The sequence below is a fragment of the Pantherophis guttatus genome, chromosome 8 (genome assembly GCF_059756535.1).
Source record: "Pantherophis guttatus breed Tessera chromosome 8, ASM5975653v1, whole genome shotgun sequence".
NCBI lineage: Eukaryota > Metazoa > Chordata > Lepidosauria > Squamata > Colubridae > Pantherophis > Pantherophis guttatus.
In genome coordinates, this window is record NC_142070.1 from 72,880,771 (window position 1) to 72,906,297 (window position 25,527).

The 25,527-nt window shown below is 42.1% G+C and overlaps 1 protein-coding gene across 1 annotated transcript in view; it reads right to left on the bottom strand.

The window, feature by feature from the left end:
- Window positions 1-25,527, bottom strand: part of KDR (kinase insert domain receptor) — a 77,166-nt gene that overhangs the window by 23,025 nt on the left and 28,614 nt on the right. The window contains exons 4-15 of the mRNA XM_034411313.3: window positions 25,343-25,464; window positions 24,486-24,654; window positions 22,946-23,085; window positions 21,121-21,292; window positions 19,630-19,741; window positions 18,995-19,158; window positions 14,465-14,621; window positions 11,790-11,913; window positions 10,325-10,433; window positions 7,788-8,132; window positions 5,579-5,725; window positions 3,243-3,374 (exon numbers count right to left, since the gene is read on the bottom strand). Coding sequence (XP_034267204.2) covers window positions 3,243-3,374; window positions 5,579-5,725; window positions 7,788-8,132; window positions 10,325-10,433; window positions 11,790-11,913; window positions 14,465-14,621; window positions 18,995-19,158; window positions 19,630-19,741; window positions 21,121-21,292; window positions 22,946-23,085; window positions 24,486-24,654; window positions 25,343-25,464 — 1,893 coding nt within the window. The remainder of the gene's footprint in view (window positions 1-3,242; window positions 3,375-5,578; window positions 5,726-7,787; window positions 8,133-10,324; window positions 10,434-11,789; window positions 11,914-14,464; window positions 14,622-18,994; window positions 19,159-19,629; window positions 19,742-21,120; window positions 21,293-22,945; window positions 23,086-24,485; window positions 24,655-25,342; window positions 25,465-25,527) is intronic.

Consider the following 25,527-nt stretch of genomic DNA (forward strand, 5'->3'; position numbering starts at 1 on the left):
TAGACACATGGACAGCACATGCAAATTCTCTTCTAGTATGTTTTTAGAATGCCTAAGAACCAAAAACTCATCAATAGAGAGAACAAGACAGGCAGACAGAAAGACAGAAAGACAGAGAAACAGAGAGAGGGAGAGAAACAGAGTACAAGACAGACAGACAGAGAAACAGAGAGGGAAAGAGAGACATAGAGACTGAGAGCAAGACAGACAGACAGAGAAACAGAGAGAGGGAGAGAGGGGGAGAGAGAGAACAAGACAGGCAGACAGAAAGACAGAGAAACAGAGAGAGGGAGAGAAACAGAATACAAGACAGACAGACAGAGAAACAGAGAGGGAAAGAGAGACATAGAGACTGAGAGCAAGACAGACAGACAGAGAAACAGAGAGAGAGGGAGAGAGGGGGAGAGAGAGAACAAGACAGGCAGACAGAAAGACAGAGAAACAGAGAGAGGGAGAGAAACAGAGTAAAAGACAGACAGACAGAGAAACAGAGAGGGAAAGAGAGACATAGAGACTGAGAGCAAGACAGACAGACAGAGAAACAGAGAGAGAGAGGGAGAGAGGGGGAGAGAGAGAACAAGACAGGCAGACAGAAAGACAGACAGAGAAACAGAGAGAGAGGGAGAGAGGGAGAGAAAACAAGACAGGCAGACAGACAGAGAAACAGAGAGGGGAAGAGAGGGGGGCAGGGGAGGAAGAGAGAGATCAGAGAGGCAGAGAATAAAGCTTCAGTTGTTTCCACTAAAAAAAGGAAAGAAAACATGCTAGATTCTGAGGAAACGAATCTTATTTGTTAAATAACTGGTGTTATATATTTGCACAAAGGATTATTTACAGACATTTTTCATCCAACAATAGAAGTTGCTTAGCACAACACATCCATCTCAGGCTGGAGATTGTAAGAATAACAGGATGTAACTCTGACGTGTTGGTTTTGTTTTGTTTTTTTTAAAAAAGAAGCTTGTGACACTGAAGCAGTACTTTTGAAAAAACGGTATAGGGAAATAGTGTTTTGATATTTAAACATATTAACATGAGATCACAGAGCTGTGCATTCAGTACCAGAATAGTGTTTTGCAGCATGCAGGGGCAAGAATAATTTACTCATCTGAAACTCTTTCAAGCAGCTGTATCTTTTCCGAGGATCACATGTTAGTTGCAGGATCTTTTGCAATTCTCAAGAAAAATGCAGCTGCTTTAAAAAGTTGAAGACATAATGTTTGCATGGCCATGGGCTCCAAGAATGCTGTTTTTAAGCAGAGATTGGACAACCATTTGTCTGAAATGGTATAGGACAGGAATCTGCAACCTTAAACACTCAAAGAGCCATTTGGACCCATTTCCCACAGAAAAGAAAACACCGGGAGCCACAAAACCCTGACTATTTCTTGAGCAGCCACAAAACTAGCATATGTAGTTGAATTAAACATTCTCTTTTCTTCTGAAACTTTTCTTTTCTTGGATTTATCCATGGTTGACCTACCAGGGGTTGAGAAGCTCAATAAATCACGTGCCGGCAGGTGTCGCGCATTGGCAGTTGTGACGCCAATTTTTTTGAGTGACAGGGAGCCGCAGCAGAGGGGAGAAAGAGCCACACGTAGCTCCAGAGCCACAGGTTGCTGACCCCTGGCATAGGGTCTCCTGCCTGAGCAGGGGGTTGGATTAGAAGACTTCCAGGGACTCTTCCAACTCTCGTATTCTGTTATTCTGATTGATACTTGGCTCAAATTAAAAGAGCTATTCAGAAATTATCTAAATGAAGTATATATACTACATTTAGATAATTTCCGAGTCTGTCTGTCTGTCTCTCTCTGTGTGTGTGTGTCTGTTTGTCTGTCTATCTGTCTGTCTCCGGTTGGGTGGGTGTGTATCTGTCTGTCTGTCTGTCTGTCTGTCTGTGTGTGTGTGTGTGTGTGTGTGTGTGTGTGTGTCTGTCTTTCTGTCTATCTGTCTCTCTCTCTCTCTCTCTCTCTCTCTCTCTCTCTCTCTCTCTCTCTCTCTCTCTATATATATATATATATATATATATATATATATATATATATATATATATGTTTTTCTTCTAGCCAGGTTTTCCCTACGTAGCCAAGGTTTTTTTGTAGCTCCAGCTCAGTAGAATCACATCTACTCGGTTCTATATATATATATAGAGAGAGAGAGAGAGGGAGGGAGGGAGAATCTTCTAAATCTATCTATCTATCTATCTATCTATCTATCTATCTATCTATCTATCTATCTATCTATCTATCTATCTATCTATCTATCTAACGTGTTTCCCCGAAAATAAGATCCTGTCTTATATTTTTTTGAACCCTGAAATAAGTGCTTGGCCTTATTGCCATGTGCTCAAAAGCCCGATTGGGCTTATTATCAGGGGATGTCTTATTTTGGGGAAAACAGGGTATCTATCTGTCTGTCTGTCTGTCTGTCTGTCTGTCTGTCTGTCTATCTATCTATCTATCTATCTATCTATCTATCTATCTATCTATCTATCTATCTATCTATCTATCTATCTAACGTGTTTCCCCGAAAATAAGATCCTGTCTTATATTTTTTTGAACCCTGAAATAAGTGCTTGGCCTTATTGCCATGTGCTCAAAAGCCCGATTGGGCTTATTATCAGGGGATGTCTTATTTTGGGGAAAACAGGGTGTCTGTCTGTCTGTCTGTCTGTCTGTCTGTCTGTCTGTCTGTCTGTCTGTCTATCTATCTATCTATCTATCTATCTATCTATCTATCTATCTATCTATCTATCTATCTATCTGGCAGAACCTGTAAAGGGTAAAAATCCCTACACTGCCACGACAAAATTAAGTCTAACTTCCCTTTCTTCTAACTCTAAGCAGATGCCAACCATTAGTTGAGAAGATTCCTATGCATAAACTTTTAGTAATAAATCAGTTTTATTGAACCTTCGTGTGTGAATTTGGTCTTTCATGCCTGACAGTAGAATCCACACCCCTCCTAAGTTCCAAGGTTTTCTCTTCCATTTAGATTTTGGCACTTCTCCTATGGGCTGCCATCCAGCTTCTGGACTTCCTGTATGGCCCCAGATTTGGCAGGCTTCTCCTCAGCTCTGTTTTTACCTCAGTATCAATTAATCTAGTAGCATCTGGACTTGCATTAACAGCGTTAACACAATTCTAAGGAGTTAACCAGCAGAGATAATACAATTCTAAGGAGGATTGGCACAGAAAATAAGACTTTCCAACATCAGCTTGGAAATGCATAGTGCTACCAACCTTCCACCTCAAAAAAGGCAGCTGCCTTCGTACAACCCAGGACATTGCAGGCGTGGCACACGTAAAGACCTTCATCTTCCTTTCTCACTCTTCGTATGGTGAGCCGTTGATTCCCATCTTTCAGGACAATACCTTGTAGCAGAGACAACAAGAAGTACAAATAACTTCTTTTGCGAGAACTCCAAATGGGAGCATTCTAAAACTCCACATTACATTTTCTTTTTGAACAACTGAACTACAGAGCTGGATATAGCATTTATCTGAACCCGAGCTTGTCTGGATTAAAATCTGGAACGAGTTTTTGTGATGAGGTACAACCCTAAGACATACATAGTCATGATAATGGAGATACAATACGAGTGAAACCAAGCCAACACAGTTCTAGCCTCAGGAGAGGCTTCCAATCAAAATGTACCAAGTGAACCAGATTGTACCTCTGTACCAATCTGACAACTGTAAATATAATTAATCAATAGTTGGTTGGACTTCAGGCATTTATTTTTTTCCTGATGGAACTATCGTATTTTTTCAGAGTATAAGACGCACCAGAGTATAAGACGCAATTTTGTAGAGCCTTGGTAGCACAGTGGACTAATGCACTGTTATTAACATCTGCTGCCTGCAATTACTGCAAGTTCAAATCCCACCAGGCTCAAGGTTGACTCAGCCTTCCATCCTTTCAAAGGTAGGTGAAATGAGGACCCAGATTGTGGGGGCAATAAGCTGACTTTGTATAAATATACAAAAGGATGAAGGCTATTGCTTAACGCATTGTAAGCCGCCCTGAGTCTCCGGAGAAGGGCGGCATATAAATTAAAGCAAAAAAAAAACAAACAAAAAACTTATTTTTTGGGGAGGAAAATAAGAAAAAAACTTATTGGTGGGTGGATGGCCTCCCAGAATACCCCCAATCAGCTGTTCCCAGAGGTGAATTTTAGCAACAGGTTCCTTGGTTGTGAGCTCTGTGCCTTGCTTTTTTTTTTCTGCCTCTGAAACTTCTGAAACTCCATTTCAGAAAAAACTTTATTTTCTTGCCTCTGAAAGCCTCCGAAACAGCTTCAGAAAAAAAGGCTCTGAAGCTTTGTTTGGGGGCTTCTTTTCTGAAGCTTCTTTTCTGAAGCTTCTTTTCTGATGCTTTTTTCAGCCTCTGAAACCTCCGTTTGAGAAGCTGGGTGGGGCTACATTCGGAGTATAAGACGCACCCAGATTTTCACCCTCTTTTTTGGGGGGAAAAGGGTGCGTTTTATACTTCGAAAAATACGGTATATCTTTTATCATTTTTTGTTTAATCAAAGGTGGGTTTTTGGCCCTTTTTTGGGGGGGGTTGGTTATTTTGTTTTGATCTACAAAAATAAATCAATTTTATTTATTTATTTATTTATTTATTTATTTATTTATTTATTTATTTATTTATTTATTTATTTATTTAATTGACGAAGGTTTTCATGCTGCAACCCTTCAACACGATAAACGAATTGTATAATGCCTTTTGGTGAATAAAGTCGATGGTTTACTGAGATTGGGCAAGAAACTAAGGTAGCTCTTATTAAAAGGGAGCCGAGGTGGCGCAGTGGTTAGGGTGCAGTACTGCAGCTACTTCAGCTGACTGCTAGTTCAGCAGATCAGCGGATCAAATCTCACCAGCTCAAGGTTGACTCGGCCTTCCCTCCTTCCGAGGCGGGTAAAATGAGAACCCAGATTGTTAGGGGGCAATATGCTATTTAGTATACTGTCTTTGGTGTAAGCCGCCCAGAGCCATTGGAGAGTGGGCGGCATAGAAATATGAATAATAAAATAATAAAATAAATAAAAGATGTACCTGACAAGCATCAGCAGGAGAGGTAGCAGATGTCAGACAAAAGGACAGAGCTTTGGAATCACAGTTTTGTTCACTGAATGATCAATAAGGAGTGGTAGGAGCATTTAAGAGACATAATACCATGTTTCCCCCCAAATACGACCTACTCCGAAAGTAAGCCCTAGCTTGATTTTCTCACCTGTGCCCAATATACGCCCTACCTCCAAAATAAGCCCTAATGAAGACTCCATGCACTCCAGGGTGCACAGGTAAAAATTAAGATTAGGGTGGGGATGGAGGGGTGGAGCTGCCCTACTACTTAACTTCAGACAGTTACAGCCAGGCCCCGCATACCCCGACACCTGCCTTCCTGGCCCATTTCTTCCCATTTTTTTTGGGTGGCAAAAAAATAAGACAGGGTCTTATTTCGGGGGAAACACGATAGACAAAATATTTGTTGAAGAAGCAATACACTGAGCATTGAAACATCAGCAGGCAATTTAACGTAAGCAATTGGGATAGAGGAGAACTTTCTCACCTGAGTCTTCAATAAGAGAATTATTGTTTTTAAACCAAGTGATATGTGGGGAAGGAATTCCACTTGCTGTGCAAACAACTTCTATTGTTTCGCCGATGTTCGTTGTCTGATTCTGAGGGTGTCCTGTAATTGCGGGTGCCACTGGTTCTGTTTGAAAGAAAGACAGATGTTAAGAGCAGACCCTGAAAGATGGCCGCTCTAGAAAGGCAAACCTGAAAGCAACCGATGCTTCATTATAATTAATGGGAGGAACACAATGTTAGTAGCCTTGCTAGAAGTTCTTTTCCTAAAATTACGGAAGGAACACAAGTGTTCCAGCATAAATACACGGAGTTTGTTTGTGTCAGTTAATTTATTTCAGAAGCACAACCTAAATCCCTGGGAGACGTGAATATGGCCCCCAGATAAATCTGATCAAATTTAATGGTTAAGGGGAAAAAAAGAACAGGGAACTAATCTGGAACGCAGTCACAATAACTCAACTTGATTTCCGTTCATTTTAAAATCAAGGGTGTAAAACTCAATTTCACTGAGGGTCGCATCAGGGTTGTGTTTGACCTCGGGGAGTCTGGGGCAGGCAGGGTACATGGCCAGCTAGACATCACTCATCAAAGGCTCTGTTTTTGGCTGTGATGGCCTCCTGCAGCCCTCTGCCAGCAAAAACGGAGCTCAGGGAGGCTGTGCGTGGCCCGCCCAGGCTCCGTTTTAAGCCGTGATGGCCTCCTGCAGCCCTCTGCCAGTGAAAACGGAGCCTGGAAGGGCCGCACGTGGCCCTCCTGAGCTCCATTTTAGCTGGCAGAGGCACCGCAGGCTGGCCCTTTGCTGTTTCCGGGCCGGTCCCATGGGCCATATCTAAGCACCCAGTGGGCCAGATCCGGCCCACGGGCCTTAACACCCCTGCTTTAAATGAAATCAAATGCACTTTTTGCTCTAGCTCCATCCACTACTTTGGGAGTGTAGTTTCTTGCACATCACTCAGGTTCCAATGCACTCTTTGGCCCCACAAAGTTGCAGAACTCAACCAATGTTTTACACAGTAAACCAAGGATTTACACAACCCAGCCAACGTTTTACAGAGTAAACCAATATTTTTACACAACTCAACCAATGTTTTACACTGCAAGAAAAGACACACTTTGAGAACAATTTTAACTATATTTATTTTGGTATGCTGCCTTTTCCTCTGTATTTTCTTGCTTTGCACGGTGATCGCTCCTTAAGCGTTAAATTACTCTAAGGCAGAAGTCTTCAAACTTGGCAGCTTTAAGACTTGAGGACTTCAACTCCCAGAATTCTCCAGCTGGCTGGAGAATTCTGGGAGTTGAAGTCCACAAGTCTTAAAGCTGCCAAGTTTGAAGACCTCTGCTCTAAGGTGACCTCCTTAGACAACGATGGCCGAAACGGACAACACAACTTTCTGTCATTTGGAAGCTGGGAAACGCATGAAAATTATGCAGCGATTTCCAAGCTTGCCATTGGACAAAATTTGACGGCTCTCCGTGTCCACCATACAGAGTCTTTATCTACCAATAAAATTTACTGTCCTTGCCCCCGAGCATTTAAGAGAGACCCTACAGTTAAAGCTAGAAGCGTATATTCGGCCAGTTCGCTCACACAGAGTGGGCCTCCTCAGGGTGCCGTCGGCCAGACAATGTCGGCTGGCGATCCCCAGGGGGAGGGCCTTCTCTGTGGCGGCACCTGCCCTCTGGAACAACCTACCTCCAGAGATACGCACGATACCAGACCTCCGGACTTTTCGTCGGGCCCTGAAAACACATCTATTTCATCTAGCCGGACTGGCTTGACCCCATCCTTACGGTTTCAAATTTATAATTGGTTTTAATTAGCTGATTTTAATTATTGGTGGCCAAAATTATTTAATGTTTTTTAAATTGTTTTTAAATTTTATATGTTGTGTTTTTACCGTGGCTGTTCACCGCCCTGAGTCCTGTTGGAGAAGGGTGGTATACAAATTAAATAAATAAATAAATAAATAAATAAATAAATAAATAAATAAATAAATAAATAAATAAATAAATAAATAAATAAATAAATAATAATAATAATAATAATAATAATATTCGCATGGGTGAACACGGGTTTTTTTTTTGTTTGTTTGTTTACCTATCGTTGGACAGATTCAATCAAGGTGAGAAATAGACTGAGTAAAAATTGAATGCAACATTTCCCCATGCAGCATTGGGTTTACCGTAAACCGTGAGATGTTTGACAAGGCAGTGCCGAGTTTTGCTCTTTCTGTCCAGAGCGATGCACACGTACTCCCCGCTATCTTGGAGGGTGATATTGTGGAGAAAGAGACTCAGGGTAACGGTCTCCCTATTCGCCTTTACGGTGGTGCCGTTCAGTTTCTGGAGGGCCTCCAAATTCTTGCACACAGGCATAGGCAGTCTATCCAGGCGAGTCCCTGAAACCCGAGGGCTGAATTTAAACCAGGTGAGGCTTTCATAGGTGTGCTTGCCAGCGGTGCATTGCAAGGTTACGTTGTGCTTCTTAGTAGGCTGGCCTTGAGGCTGAAGGCTGATCTCAAGGCCTCCTGGGAATAAAAGGAAAAGGATCAGAAAGGATCAAAAGGAAATGATCAGAGAACCATTGCCTGCCATACTCTAGGAGAGAATAATGCTGGATGAGCCTTTGAAAGATTCCCAGATCTCTTCAGAGGGATTCAACACAGGAAAACATCTACAACAGCAAAAGCACTAAGACTTATATACCGCTTCATAGTGCTTTAGCCCTCTCTAAGTGGTTTACAAGGGACATGGTGGCTCAGTGGCTAAGACGCTGAGCTTGTCGATCGAAAGGTCAGCAGTTCAGCGGTTCAAATCCCTAGTACCGCGTAATGGGGGGGCTCCCATTACTTGTCCCAGCTTCTACCAACCTAGCAGATCGAAAGCACGTAAAAAATGCAAGTAGAAAAATAGGGACCACCTTTGGTGGGAAGGTAACAGTGTTCTGTGTGCCTTTGGTGTTTAGTCATGCTGGCTACATGTCCATGGAGACATCTTCAAACAGCACTGGCTCTTTGGCTTTGAAACGGAGATGAGCACCGCCCCCTAGAGTCGGGAACGACTAGCACATATTTGCAAGAGGAACCTTTACCTTAAGTGGTTTACAGAGTCGGCGTATTGCCCCCAACAATCTGGGTCCTCATTTTACCCACCTCAGAAGGATGGAAGGCTGAGTCAACCTTGAGCCGGTGAGAATCAAACTGCCAAACTGCAGGCAGCCGGCAGGTAGCAGAATTAGCCTGCAATACGCCACTCTAGCCACTGTGCCACCATAACTCATGCAAATCACTCCGTCAAAGCCTCAGCCCCTTTTTACGTGTATGAAAAAGGGTTTTGATCAAGCAATTGTGACTGTCATCTTAGCTGCTCCTGGAAATATTGGAGATGAGCAGACTCTGTTTCTACTCGCTACTTCAAGGATGGGCCACCGATTGCAAAGAACATTCTTTCAACCCAGAGTGGGTAGAACTGAAACTTCTTCCCTGAGGAAAGTTTTAAGGAGGGATGCCAGAGATGCTATTCAACAGGTTCTGACCAGTTCTGGAGAACCGGTAGCAGAAATTTTGAGTAGTTTGGAGAACCAGCAAATACCATCTCTGACTGGTCCTGCCCCCATCTATTCTCTGCCTCCCGTGTCCCAGCTGATTGGGAGGAAATGGGGATTTTGCAGTAACCTTCCCCTGGAATGGGGAGGGAATGGAGAGTTTATAGTATCCCTCCCCTGCCACGCCCACCAAGCCATGACACGCCCACCAAGCCACGCCCACAGATCTGGTAGTAAAAAATTTTGAATCCCACCAGAGGGAAGCCATAAGCCGGACATTTGACACCAGCCAGCCATTTCAAATTCTAAAACACCCACCCCAAAATCTGAAATATTTTACCCGTTTTGAACCCACCAAAACAGACTGGGGTGTTCCTTGATCCCAGCAAACTCAGGCTTCTTGCCATGATCATTTGGAAAGTACTGTATTTTTTGGAGTATAAGACGCATCTTTTTCCCCCAAAAAAGAGGGTGAAAATCTGGGTGCATCTTATACTCCTAATGCAGCCCTGCCCAGCCTTGCAAAAGGAGATTTCAGAAGCTGAAAAAAGCTTCAGAAAAAAGCCTCAGAAACGAAGCTTCAGAAAAAAAATTCTCTGAAAGGCTTTTATCTAAAATAATATGGCAAGCAACAAAAGAAGAATCAGTAAAGGTTCTAACCAAACTACTGTATGTTAACAAATCTGGAGAATGACACAATAGCCAACAGATGGGAAGAGGTTAATCTACATACCAATACCAAAGAAAGGAGATTGAACAGAGTACAGATAGTCCTTCAGAAAAAAAGTCTCTGAAAGAAGCTTCAGAAAAAAAGCTTCGAAACAGAGCTTCAGAAAAAAAAAGGCTTTTTTTCTGAAGCTCTGTTTCGGAGGCTTTCAGAGGCAGGAAAAAAAAGTTTTTTTCTGAAACAGAGTTTCAAAAGTTTCAGAGGCTGAAAAAAAAGCAAGGCACAGAGCTCACAACCAAGGAACCTGTTGATAAAATTCACCTCTGGGAACAGCTGATTGGGAGTATTCCAGGAGGCTGATCCACCCACCAATCAGCTTTTTTTTTTTATTTTCCTCCCCAAAAACTAAGGTGCGTCTTATACTCCGAAAAATATGGGATTTCACAAATAACCAAGAGGGAGGCATACTTAGAAAAATGTGGTAGATGGGTTCGGAAAGCAAGACTTACTAGTGACATGAAAGGAGATGATTCGTTCACCTTCTCCAGCTTTATTATTCGCTACGCATCTGTACAAGGTGGACACATTTGCTGCTTGAACGGTGAGGCTGCTAACCGTCTGCAAGAGATCAAGTCAAGTGGTTTAAGGCTAAAGTCTTGAGCTGACTTTTTGCAAAATGAGTCAATGGAACATGTCATCGTGTTAGTTTAACCAGGCTATTCCTTCTATTGCAACACAATCCACCTTTGTTGGATGTATTGGCATCTGAAATTTAGATGGTCAGTTGACTACCCTCTGCGATGAATAGAAGTAAAACTGTTGATCATTCCTCAACTCTCTTAATAGAGAGCTTATTGTTGTCCATAAAAATCCAGAGATGAAGTGAAGCCTGAAAAACCAGCACATTCTCCAGAAATATCTTTTGATATCACACTGATCCCTGACTCATGTAAAACTTAGACTTCCTGAGTTCAGAATGAATTTTCTGCTACGAATTGATTCATTGACCTAAGAAGCATAATACAATTATTATTAATAATAATACAATTTTGTTGTATTATATAATAATAATATTGCTTAAAATAATATTGCTTAAAATTGCAGCCTTAAGCTATAAACGAAACTGCATACTTACTGGAGAAAAGCCATTATCTTATGGGGCTTAACACCAAGTAAACACTAATGTTATTGTGTTATGTTATCTGTTATCATTATCATCATTTCTATATTGCTTCTCATATCATATTAAAAATCTCCAGTTAAAACGCCATTTCTAACTAAACCCAACTGCTCAGTTTCAAATCTTTTAGATTTTACCTTTTGTAAGTGTTTTGAAAACCCTTTAAAATTAACATTTCAACGCATATATTTATGATAATAAATGTTAGGGATGATTAATATTGGTAACAAAAAAAAAAAAATACCTGCCAAGTTTTGTTTAGCTTGATGCATTATGCTATCAAATCTATTTTACCACTAAGTTAATGAGGGCCTTCTCTGTGGGGGCTCCTACCCTCTGGAATCAGTTGCCCCCTGAGATAAGGAGAATCCATGACCTCAATGCCTTCCGTCGTGCCCTTAAAACCCATCTTTTCCAGCAAGCCGGGCTGGCTTAAGAAGAAATTTTTAAATTCTTTTAATCAGTTTGTGATTTCTTAACTTTCAGGCCAAATTTATATATATTTTTAACTGTTTTTAATATTTGTATTCTACGTTCTTATCTTGGCTGTACACCGCCCTGAGTCCTCAGGGAGAAGGGCGGTATATAAATTGGAAATTAAATTAAATTAAATTAAATAATCATTTCTCAGTTTTCGGTCACGGGATTATGTCATTTTCTGTTTTATGCACAGAGTTCTTTATTTATATGGCATTTTGTTTAAGCCCAGCGAGATTTGCAATGGAGCAACTTAAATTCTACCGCCCAACTTTCCACCAGCTTTGCAAACAGCAAATAAGAAATCAATGTCTCACCTTCATTTTCCCAGCAATAGCAACAAATTGATCTTTTAAGATCTCAATCTGATTTCCTCCTCTTCGGTCTGCTATGGTTTTCCATTTCTTACACGCATAGGGATTATTCCCCATTCCAGCTTGGCTGAGAAAAATCAAAGACATTTCATTTTACACTTGTATGCTTTGCTAAGGAAATGATCACAAAAAAGTATCACAATTGTTAATAGCAGGTGGCAAAGGTCTATGGAGATTCTCAGTCATCCAAGTCATGGTTATCCCAAGGATATCCCAACTTTCTGGTTTTCTTTTGAAGACATTTTACACCTTGGATGAGAAGCAAAGAAGCTTCTTGGATGAGAAGCGAAACCTCTTCAAAGAAGAACCAGAAAGTCCACCTGCCTCTTGGGAAAAAAAAAGAAGAAGCAGGTGGAAAAATACAATTTTTCCTGCAACGTTTATTGTGCAGCATTGTGGAGCATTATCTCTACAATATGCTAGGATTGTTAACTGGCCAAGTATCTTGACCCTATATATATATTTATCTAGAGTGTTTTTTGTTTTTATTGTTTTAAAAAGTTTTTAGCATCTTCGCTGGTCTTGCATATATTAACCGCAACTAGAATTGTATTGACACAACAATGGAAAAATGATGAGATTCCGTCTGAGGGGGAATGTAATTAAGAAAATATTAGAATGCGCAGAAATGGATAGACTAACACTCACTATTAAGGATAAAGAAGAAACTGAATATATTTTGATATAGGACAGGGGTGAAATCCAGCAGGTTCTGACAGGTTCTGGAGAACCGATAGCGGAAATTTTGAGCAGTTCAGAGAACCAGCAAATACCACCTCTGGCTGGCTCCAGAATGGGAGATTTTGCAATATCTTTCTCCCAGGAGTGGGGAGGGAATGGGGATTTTGCAGTATCCTTCCCCTGGAGTGGGGTGGGAATGGAGATTTTGCAGTATACTTCCCCTGCCACGCCCACCAAGCCACACCACGCTCACCAAGCCACGCCCATAGAATCGGTAGTAAAAAAATTTGGATTTCACCACTGCCTCAAGGTAAATTTTCCTTATTTTGGCCAGCTCAACCCAGTTAGATATTAAAGCGTTTTGCAAATAAAACCCCCATTCACAAAATCAACGAATCGGAGCGAATTTTGTTAAAAGAAAGGCAAAGGTTAACATGGAAATCAATTATTTCTCTGGACTACCCAACCTTGCATAGGAAATAGTTAGGCACCAAAGGAAGACGACAGACAGGAAGTTGTTTTCAAAACAACAACAGGAAAACAGATTCCCTTTTCTTTTTCTTTTTTTTATTCTAAAAGGAAGTCTGTTCTTCTGCAAAATTCAGATAAGGGAAGCGAAGTGGCCCTTGGTCAGAAGTGACTTCTACCACTCCTACCATCAATCAAGGGGTTTCCGCTGACATTCACTTTCATAGAGATAAGATACCCAGCCAAATGAAGGCCTGGTTTGCCCCAGCAGAGAAAACTGGGGTAAAACATTACAGATCTGTTATATGTATCCACAACAATAAAATCTTCCAAAGCAGAGAGCCAGCAGCCCCCTCTAGCCAAAATCTGGCACACAATAAACCTGGAGGGAACCTGAGTAGTTTTGACTTGAGGCATAACCGGATGTAGACAAACAGTATTATTTATTTATATTTCACATTTTCAAACCACCCGTCTCCCTCAAAAGAGGGGTTCTGGGTGGTACATCGAAATAAAAAAAAATGAAAATGTTAAGAGTCAAAATTGTGAGTTAAACATTTAAAAAATTATAATAGTGTTTTGTTTTTTTTTAAGGAGGCAAGAATAACCCTGTTAAAAATTGGTGGGGAAAAGGCAAAGGAAGGATTCTCATGGCACTAAGCAACCTAGGGGTGAAATCCAGCAGGTTCTGACAGGTTCTGGCGAACAGGTAGCGGAAATTTTGAGTAGTTCAGAGAACCGGCAAATGGCACCTCTGGCTGGACCCAGAGTGCTGTGGGAATGGAGATTTTGCAGTATCCTTCCTCTGGAGTGGGGAGGGAATGGAGATTTTGCAGTATCCTTCCTCTGGAGTGGGGAGGGAATGGGGATTTTGCAGTATCCTTCCCCTGGAGTGGGGTGGGAATGGGGATTTTGCAGTATCCTTCCCCTGGAGTGGGGTGGGAATGGAGATTTTGCAGTATCCTTCCCCTGCCATGCCCACCAAGCCACGCCCACCAAGCCTCGCCACGCCCAAAAAAGCCACGCCCACAGAACCGGTAGTAAACAAATTTGGATTTCACCACTGAACCAACCCCACAAGTCCGTGCTCTTTTGGGCTTCCCAAGCATAGCCACGGAGCCACATTTTAACCCTTTTTCAAAAGGCTAGGAAAGGTGGCTCAGTGGCTAAGACACTGAGCTTGTCGATCAGAAAGGTCGGCAGTTCGGCGGCTTGAATCCCTAGTAGGTCATCTAAGTCTCCTGCGTGGAGATCATATAGTCTCCTGTATGAGCAGGGGATTGGACTAGATAACCTCCAAGGTCCCTTCCAACTCTGTTACTGTTACTGAGGCCTGCCTTACCTCCAGGGGAAAGATTTTCCGAAGGATCAGAAGAGATTTGTCAAGAGTCACAAGTCACGCACACAATGTATTTGTACAAAAATCAAATGCGGGAAAAGCAATAACCGGGAAATGGCGTTCTGCTTACTGTGGATTGAAAGTGCATTCTTCCTCCAGTTGCCAGTACCACTGAATGTGGCTCACCCTTGGGACCGCATACACTGTGCACGTGAGAGTTTGGGTGGAGCCATACTTGTAGGAATCCACAGACGAAAGGAGAGCATTCTCCCCGATTTGAGGTGGAACTGCCAGAGGAAAAGATAAGTAAATGAGCAGCAATCAGCAGGAAGAGCGGAGGTGGCACAGTGGTTAGGGTGCAGTACTGCAGCTACTTCAGCTGACTGCTAGTTTATTTATTTATTTATTTATTTATTTATTTATTTATTTATTTATTTATTTTTATATTTAAATTTATATACCGCCCTTCTCCCGAAGGACTCAGGGCGGTGAACAGCCAAAGGTAAAAAACATAGAATACAGAAATTTAAAAGCAATTTAAAATATATTAAACAATTTGGCCCAACAATTAAAATACCCCATTTAAAATTCAAATTCAAATTAAACAATTGGAGAAGTTAGGCCAGCCCGGCTTGTTGAAATAAAAAAGTATTGAGGGCGGAAGGTACGTAAATCCGGGATCGTCTGTATCTCCGGGGGGAGCTTGTTCCAGAGGGCAGGTGCTCCCACAGAGAAAGCTCTCCCCCTGGGGGCCGCCAGTTGACATTGTTTGACCGATGGCACCCCAAGGAGCCCCTTTCTGTGGGAGCGTACTGGTCGGTGGGAGACTCTCGGAGGCAGAAGGCGGTCTTGTAGATATCCAGGTCCTAAGCCATGGAGCGTTCTAAAGGTGGTCACCAACATCTTGAATCGGATCCGGAGGACCACCGGAAGCCAGTGCAGCTCGCACAGCCGAGGTGTTACATGGGAGCGCCATGACGCTCCTATAATCACCCACGCGGCCGCATTCTGGACCAGTTGGAGCCTCCAGGTGCTCTTCAAGGGGAGCCCCATGTAGAGAGCATCACAGTAGTCCAGGCGGGTCTAGTTCAGGAGATCAGCGGATCAAATCTCACCAGCTCAAGGTTGACTCAGCCTTCCATCCTTCCGAGGTGGGTAAAATGAGGACCCAGATTGTTAGGGGGCAATATGCTATTTAGTATACTGTCTTTGGTGTAAGCCGCCCAGAGTCCTCAGAGAGTGGGCGGCATAGAAAGTGAAAAACTGCACTTTGCTCCTTGTTACCATCCTGAAGCACTTAACAGAATAACAGAAAGGGTTACAAGGGACCTTGAAAGTCATCTAGTCCAGGGGTCACCAACCCTTTGGACCTCAGGGACCACTAAATTCATAATTTTAAATCCCGTGGACCATTAATATGATCTGCCTAATGACCGGCTGGGTGGGTGTGGCTAGGTGGTCATGTGACTGGGTAGGCATGGCCAACTCAATGTCACTCATGTCGAGGGGCACCTCACCGGCCTCTGTCGCCCTCCCCTCCCAGCCACTCCTCGCCTCCCTGCCCGGGCTCCTTAGGCCCTCAACAGGAAGCAGTTGTTGGAGCTAAGCAGCCACCATGATAAAGAGTTGGCAAAACAGCTCAATTCAAATTGGATCTGGCCGAGAAGGAGGCTCGGCAGAAGCACCTCACTGAGGACTACGAGCATAGGCTTTCCAAGCAGAGGGAAGACCTGCGGGAGTGCAAGGCCAGGTACTGGCGCCTGGAGGCTCAGCGGGCTGAGATGATCAGCCAATTTTAGGCCATGATGCAGTCCCACTGGAACAAGGCCCTCCGGCTCTTCGCCACCAGCAGCACTTCTCTCCAGCCTTTGCCCAAAGCCCCTCACCAGGAGGCTGAAGCAGACCCCATCAGAATTTCTCCCGCCCCCCGACCCACATAAAAAGACCCCGAAGGGGGAGACTCTCTGCAGCAACACAAACGTTCATTGCATGTATCTGTCCCAGGGGCTATAGCTTGAGGACCCCTGATTTAGTGCAATATAAAAAATGCAAATAATTTTTCTGCGGACCACCAAAATTTTCTTACGGATCACCAGTGGTCCACGGACCACCAGTTGGTGACCGCTGATCTAGTCTAACCCCCTGCAGAACCAGGAGACCTTAAACCATGGCTAGCCTAGTGAAGAGAAGGACCAGGGGAGACATGATAGCAGTGTTCCAATATTTGAGGGGCTGCCACAGAGAGGAAGGGGTCAAGCTATTTTCCAAAACACCTGAAGGCCATACAAGGATTTATGGATGGGAACTGAACAAGGAGATATTTAACTTAGAAATGAAGAGAAATTTCCTGACAGTGAGAACAATCAACCCATGGAACAGAAGTTGCCTCCGAAGTTGCGGGAGCTTCATCACTGGAGGCTTTCAAGAAAAGATTGGACTGCCATTTGACAAAAATGGTGTAGGGTCTCCTACTTGGGCAGGGGGTTGGACTAGATGACCTACAAGATGACCTTCCAACTCTGTTAATCTGTATTTTGGACAATGAAGACTGCTTCAGCCAGCATCAACTCTTTCTTACTTAGTGGCCAACATCACTCCATTGCAGTATTTGAATATGGTGATTGCTAGCTGTGGGATATTGTTCTTCCAGGACAACCCGACCCTGCTATTTTTTTTTAAAGCAAAGGCAAGGAAGTTTCTTGAGAATGCAAAGGAAGGAGGCGTGCAAAGGGTGAAGCTCAAGATGACAGGATGGGCGAGGTAATGGGAAGTAAATAATGTGGTGCAGGAGTAAGAAGAAGCATGAAGACAGGAAAAGACCAGGACACAAAGCCCAAACCAAAATATACAGCAAATGAAAAACAACATTCTTTCTGTAACAAAACTGGATTTTCAAAAGCCTGCCTCTTTCCCCTCCTTCTTGAAAAATAAATAAACAGAGGAGGTTACTGAAGTCAAACAAAACAAATGCATCAGGGCCCTCCATACATCAACCTAGATTGTTTTTGCTGCTTGCCTATGATTAAAAAATCCAGTAAAAAAATCCAGGTTCTATCAAAGAGGGCTGAAAAAAGAGAAAACATCCCACTTTAAGTCAATGGAAGGCAACCTTTATATGATCAGTCAAAAATCACCTTTCTTTGTTATGACATCTAAGGACCTTAAAGATTATGATGGCTACTTTGGGAGATACCATCAGAGAAGGAGGAACCAAAAAAAATGGGAGTGACCAACCTTGATCATCCCAAATGAAGCCTTGGGTGAAACCATCAAATTCTCTTGACTTCTCAAAGTCTCAGAATATTATCAGGCGTTAATCTTCTTGTGTTCAGAACTATATTTTACAAACTCGTAAAAAATTAGAAAATTATTTAAGAAAGCTGGAGACTTTTAGGGGGGTTTCCAACCTGTGTCTGTGGACACAGTTTTTTGGGGACTCTCGTCTACCAGACTAAGAGCTCTTCAGCACTTCAATCTAAGCTGCTAGTCCTCTCTATTGTTCCAGGCTGCTGTTCATGAAGTCGATTTAAACTCAGGCCTAGATTGCAGTGTCTTAGCTGTGGAACCAGATTAGTATTTAATTCAGATTAAGGTCACTACAACCTAAACTGATCGTCCTCCTTCTTCTTGCCCTTCCCATGCAGGAAAGGCAGATCTCACTAGTTGACTACCAGGTCATAGTTAGATCAACTGGAATCAAAAAAATAGATCAACTGGGGGGGGGAGAAAGTCCTTCCCCAGCTCAGAACATAACAGCCTGGCGGACTTCAACTCCCAGAATTCCCCAGCCAGGCTTAAAGTTGCCAAGGTTGGAGAACCCCTGGACTAGAGTGTCTAGAGTGGAATGAAAAGCAAATAGACCAACATCCAAATGACCTTGAGGTGGATCAAAATGGAAAATGTGAGCTGGGAGTGGAGTTGCAATAGATTAGGAGAGGAAGGCGAGTGAGATTGTTAACTTGCACGTTCCAGAAATGGTGGGTGGATCAGTGATGAGATTCAACCGGTTCGCACCACTTCGGCCAAACTGGTTGTTAAATTGCTAGCTGGCCCCACCCCTATCTGCCCCTTCCAGAAGTCCCCATGCGCCCCATTTTGGCTCCCAGGTAAGTGCAGGGAGGCCTACTAGGCCCAAAACGGTGTGTGGAGGGGTTGCGGCGTGGCCCCCCGCGACCCGTTTTTCCCCACTGAATTTCATTTCCTTTCATTACCTACATTTGGCCACTTCACCTGTATATCTCTAAAGTCTGCTTTACCCGTTTGATAAGTAAGCTTCTACGAATGGACCTACCCCGTTTCCCCGAAAATAAGACCCAACCAGAAAATAAGCCCTAGCATGATTTTTCAGGATGCTCGTAATATAAGCCCTACCCCAAAAATAAGCCCCCGTTAAGATCGTCAACCAGATGGAGGCGTTTAGTACTGTATTTCTCCCAAAATAAGACCTAACCGGAAAATAAGCCATAATGCGTCTTTTGGAGCAAAAATTAATATAAGACCTGGTCTTATTTGGTGTTGGGGAAACATGGTATTCTTGCCGCATGATGCTTTAGGAACAAACTCTCTAAAATTCATAGAGAACATGATGCCAGTTTTCCCCCCAGTTTACTAGCAACTGCAGAAAATGTAGCTTTTTTTTCCCCATGGAACAAGATCTTACCGTTTACCACCAGATGGAACGTGTGCTTTTCACGCTGCTGGTTAATGGGATTGGTCAGCACAACAGTGTAATTCCCAGCATCTTTTTCGCTCATTTCAGTAATGATTAAAGAGTAACCAAGTTTCACCGTACGATTTGCAACAATGGCTTCTCCGTTTTTATACCTGCAAAACACAGGTATAATGTGGCTTAAAAGATGAGGACAGAGAAAACAGAGAAAACAATCTGACCACCTTCTATTTTCTACATTCTCAGTACATTGCAGTGAGAGAATCTGATTTTGCCTGCAAAATATTCCTATGATTAGGTTAAAGTTGGAGAAAAGGTTATCAGTCTGCAATCCTCGGTGAAGTTCAGTGATAAATAGGGATTTTCATTTGTTTGAAAAAGAAAAACGTAAAAGAAAATGGAAGCAGTTAAACGCTAACCATATAGTTTTATAGTAAGTAACATCACCATAATAACAAAAGCATAAAACTTTATTTGGCGTTATGCTTTCTTCAGCTGCTCACAAAGAAATCAGAAGCCCAACATTTTCTTTTAGAACTTCAGTGTTTCTATGTGATTGGACATTGTAAAATGTGTACAGAAAAGGAGAGAAGCTGAAGAAGAATAAGATTTGCTCCGGTTCTTACCATTTTGCTTCTGGGAGTGGATATGCTTTGAATATTACAGGCACTTTAGCTGGTTCTCTGAGAATGGTCTCCACCAGAAGTGGCATTTTGCCCAAAAAGAGAAAAGGCTTTTCTATCAAAAATTTAAAAGATAATCATTTAAAACAATGGAAAGTACAGTTGATAATCTTGATAATATAATGGATACTGTTAGCCCTAGTAAGAAATGCAGATTTCAAATTGCTTGTTGACTTTAGAAACCAAAATCAGACTTTAACCACTCAAAACAACCAACTTATGATATTTATTTTCACTCATCCTATAGTAAAACAAAAAAAAAACTCCACTGAATTCTGGGTACAATCTCTTTTAAGTACAGATAGTAAATCTTATATACACAATAATTACGACCATTGTTCTCAAATCCTATTCACCATCGTCTTCCTTATCCTTATTTAAAAATTTTGTGTTATTTAGTTAAACCCTCTGTTCAGTTTTCTCTATAATCAATTGATAATATCAAACATTATAGATGTCATATAGAGATCACATTTATAACAAATAATCATAAGGTTTATGCGTCTTGATTATTCAATATTCATTATTCAATTATACAAATGACTTCATCCTTGTTTACATATCCACATTTCTAACTTCTGCTTCTATTTTCTAATCACTAATAAAATAATTTCCAAATTAAACAAGTAATATTTTCCCCATTTCTAGTTTCTATCTTTATACTAGTTCTTAATAGAACAACTCCTGTATTAAACAGTATTCTACGTTTATCCCTCATCTCTTGCCCGCTTTCGTATCTCCACTCTTATTGACTTCTATCTCCCATACTCCTCTTCTTGTCTCGTTCGTGTTTGATCTAAGTATTTCTTCTACTTCTGCTGCTTGTACACTCTTTTGAGCCTTCACTACACCTTTCAATAATCTTGTCCTCACTTCAGGGGTTGTACCCAGACTTTACACTGCTATTGTGAATATCGAAATGTTATATACAACCCAAGAAAATTGTACAATAAAAATAATAATAACAACAAAATACTGAATTGACCAATATGGAAGGACTCAGATATCCTGCCAAGTCCTAGTTTGTGGAACAAGCCACAGTAGCAATAAGGAATAAGCCATGTTTCTTGCTAAACTAAGACCCAGCAGTTTAGCTAGCATATGTCTGAACCCATCCAACAAATCACAAACTCTGTCAATCAAGGTCATCCCAGTGGTGGGTGAGTGACATGCCCTCTCCCAAAACCTAATTCAAGATTTAAATCATAACATTGTTTCAAGATATTGTGGACTCCCTGTGATGACATCGCGATTTCCAAGGGTTCACGGACCACGGATTGAGAATCACTGGCTGACAGGATTCATTTTGAAGATAGACGAAAGTTTGACTCAAGTGGTTTGCCTTAATTTTGTGGACAATTCATTTCATGGTTTCTCCCAGGAGCTCACATTTTAGAAGCGTGAAAACCAAGTCCATCCTGAATCAAGCCTTACCGTGAACAATGACATTAATTTTGTGTTTCCTTGTCATCTGGCTACTGGTGGCCGTGCAGATATACAGACCCCCGTCGCTTAAAGTCACGTGTTCGATGGTGAGGGTGCTCACAAACTTCTTCATTTCACTGCCCAAGGCTGTCATCCCTTCCTTGAATGCAGCGTTCATTTTCTGCAATAGAATTCAAAGTCATTTATTCAGCATGATCCTTTCAGCTGTAGACCGGACGAGTTCAGGAGAAACCATTACAATCGAAGATCGAACCCTTTGTACATGCATGCACAAAAGAGCAAGACTCATTCACAGTGCAGTGTCCAAAATCTTGCAGTTTTTGACCCACAACCCTGCAAATGTCCCCTCCCAATGGCTTAAAATTGGTAATTTGACTAGAAGGAAGAAAACGGGGAGTATTCATTTATCAGCATTAGGTTTCTGACTCCTGGGACAGATTCAGCAGATGTAGCCACTGGAGTATAGATAGCAATAGCACTTAGACTTATACGCTGCTTCACAGTGCTTTTACAGCCCTCTCTAAGCAGTTTACAGAGTCAGCCTATTACCCCAAAAATCTGGGTCCTCATTTTACCAACCTCGGAAGGATGGAAGGCTGAGTCAACCTTGAGCCTGGTGGGATTTGAACTGCCAAACTGCAGGCAGCCGGCAGTCAGCAGAAGTAGCCTGTAGTACTGGACATTTTTGGGTAAATCAGAACAAAAAACGAATGCATGATTTGTAGTTTTGATGATTTGTCTGGGTAGATTGTAGAAAGAAGGCAGTTATCTTGTAACCGTAGAATAAGAGGTAAAATTATAATTGGGCTTGTAACTTCCATCAAGATTGGAAGTTACATCATTGTATCTTTTTTGCTTTTATTTTTCTACCTTTCTTTTACTTTTTTCCTTTCTTGAACTTTTAGCTTTTTCTTTGGTTTTCTTTTCTTTTTCTTACTTAAGATGGTTTTGCGTTGGTTTTTATCTTCTTTATTAAAAAAAAGTAATAAAAATAACTACATGAAAAGAACATGCTCCCCAAAAACCACACCCCAGATTTATTTTCCCTGCTTAGCCCTTCCATCTCTGCACTCTCAAAACCCCTTCCATTTTGTGTTTCCTCTCTCTTCTTTCTCACGACCCTGGCTTCACGTAGGTTTCTTGTAAACCGGTTGTCTCTAGGAAGCAGAGAGGGGAGATGGAAGAGAATCAAATCTTGGTCCAGAGAGGACCTGAACTTGGGAAGTTCCTAACTGACTCTCAGTAGTCCAGCTCAGCCAACTCTATTGCTACTAATAATCAGACATCAACCGATTGAGGACTAGACAAGGGGTGGGCTTCAAAAATTTTAACAAGTTCTCTGACCAGTTGCTGGGTGGGCATGGCCTAGTCAGCCTCCTGCACCATGGCCGGGGGGCGTTTTTGCCCTCCCCAGGCTCTGGAGGCTTTCCTTGAGCCTCCAGGAGGGTGAAAATGGCCTCCCCAGGCTCCGGAGGCCCTCTTCCTGAACTTCCGGTAGGCTCATATTTTGCCTTCCCCGAGCCTCTGCGCCCACCTTGCAATTACCTGCATCCAAAACTGGCCACGTGGGGACTCCTGGGAGGGGAAGGGCGGGGCCAGCCAGGAGTGAGATTTGGGGGGGTTCTCCGAACTGCACAGAATCTTAGCTAGAGGTTCTCCCAAACCCTTGCGAACCCCCAGCAGGCCACCCCTGCTGATGACTCAAATGGATCATTTTGATCAATGCATTAAAAAAGAGAGAGAGAGAGAATAACACACAACAGGGCCCCTTAGCAAATTCCTCTTGGATTTGGAAGCTCCCTGCTTCTGTTACCTGTTTCGAAGGGAAATCCCACTGAAACTCAATTCTCACATTCAGCTCGGTCCTTGCTGTGCAATTTAAGGATAGCTTCTCTCCCGCTGCCAGCTCTACTTGGTGCAGGGGGCTCATACTAAGCTCATGGATTTTATATCCTAAACGGAGGGGGACAAATCGGAAGAGAAATTCCACTGAATATACAATTGTGAAACAAACAAATGATGCTGGGAAATGGGTTATCAGAAACGTTTTTTTAAAAAAACAGATTTTTTTTTTGCGCCAATACAAACAGTACGTATCCTATTTAATTCTGCTACTCAAGAGAAAGACACTGAGGCTTCCACTATCTGTCCGGTCAATGGACTATAGCAGGGGTGTCAAAATGGCGTCATCATGGCGGCGTCACCTGACATATCGCAATTTTTTTTCACTTGGCTAAACTGGATGTGGCCAGTGTGTGACGCATCCGGCCCACGGGCCGCGAGTTTGACAGCCCTGGACTATAGAAATAGTGCTTCTTCTTGATAATGAATGTTTAATGGATAAGCTAAACGTTTTAACTAGAATCGATAAAGCTCAAAACAGCAAATAAATATCGATATCTGAAACCCCCCCAGTAATTGTAAATTGTACCGGAACATTAAAAGACCGAAAGAGAACGGATCTGTGACAACTCGCCACGCCTAACTTGCCACAGATAATTCGCCACAGACAATTCACCATGGCCAACTCGCCGAGGGGCAAGAGTTCTACTAATACCGAAGAAATAGTGGAATAGAATCATTAAAGAAAGGATGCCAAAGGAGGGACAAAATAAAATGTGAATGACAATCTTTTTAAAAAAATTAAAATTATTTTAAATAATTGAATTGTAGAATTGTCCCGCAGCGAGTGATCCTGTGGTGAGTTGGCTGTGGCAAATTGTCCCATTCCGAAAGAGAACATGCAGGTAGTCCTTGACTTACAACAATCCATTTAGTGACCGTTCACTAAACGGTACCGTTCCAGTACCGTTCAAAGTTACAATGGTACTGAAAAAAGTGACTTATGACTGTTTTTCACACTTACGACCATTGCAGCATTCCCCCATAGTCACATGATCAAAATTTGGACGCTTGGCAACTGATTCATATTTATGACGGTTACACCATCCCGGGGTCACGTAATCCCTTTTTGTGACCTTCTGACAAGCAAAGTCAATGCAGAAGCCAGATTCACTTAACAACCAAGTTGCTACCTTAACAACTTCAGTGATTCACTTAACAACTGTGGCAAGAAAAGATGGGGCAAACCTCACTTAACAACTGCCTTGCTTAGCAACGGAAACTTTGGACTCAATTGTGGTCGTAAGTCGAGATCTGTACTGGGGGAAAAAAGCAATAAAAAGTGTTTCAAGAAAAAAAAATTGATGACAGCTACCAGTTCATTAAGTTCCATCTGAGTGAAACTTTATCTTCCCCTTTTGATTATCAAGCTATTGTGGTGTTCTAAATTCTCTTTTTCCAAATAGTTGCTTTATAAACACCCAAATAAATAAACAAAGCCCATCACTTACCTAAAACGACCACGACGTACATCACCGATTGATAGCTTTCACCATCTATCTTAGTTTTGCAAAAGACCATTCCTACGTCACTGATCATGTTAGTGGGAATTGTGAAACCTTTCTGATTATCCCATGTAACTGACTTCCCATCAGGAACAAACGTTTTCTCTGGATATTTCTATGTGAACAACAAAAAAAACCAATAACTTTTATTCTGATGTTTTCTAAAATAGCCTAGGAGCTACGGTAGGTACAGAATTAAAGGCCGCATTTGAACAGCATGTACGGCAGTGGTGAGTTGCTCCCGGTTCAGTCCGGTTCTATAGAACCGGTAGTAAAACTGGCAGAAGACTCCGCCCACCCACCACGATGTCATCATGGGTGATCTGCGCCTGCGCAGAAGCGTGCACTCCCACTGCGAAACGCTAGTAAAGGTAAGTGGAACCCACCCCTGATGTAAGGGAATAAGACTTCAGTAAAGCCTAAACTGAATTTCAACCGAAATGTAGTAAAAATGAAAAATAATTAAATGCAAATGCAGTGCAATGATTTATTCCCCCTACATTTAATCACATTTCCATTCCGCCAAATTTAAATTTGCAAATGCTTCATCGTTTTTGGGGGGAAGGGTTTTGGAAGTCACATCAAGATTTTGGGGTACGGAGATCTAATACTGGGCTGCAGGTTATGCACATCGAATCTAATAAATTATGGAAGTATCTTTCACAACCTCTGTCTATTTACATTTTTTTTTTAAACACAGTGCCTTTATCAAGACATCTGCCTCTCAAATGTAAAATATGAAACATGAAAATAAAAAAAGAGCCCGAATCACTGGCAAAATGAATTGTGATCGTTTGCCTTACTGAATGGAGTGATATGTTCAGGTTCGATGAGGATCCGAGACATGGAATCACTACAGTTTTGTTTCCGGTTATATACACAGCTCCTGGCTCGCTGGCTGACATCACAAATGGAGATCTGTAATCTGAAGAATATAGAAAATGCTAAATATCATTGAACTTCAACGATCTCTTATTTAAAGCTCCAA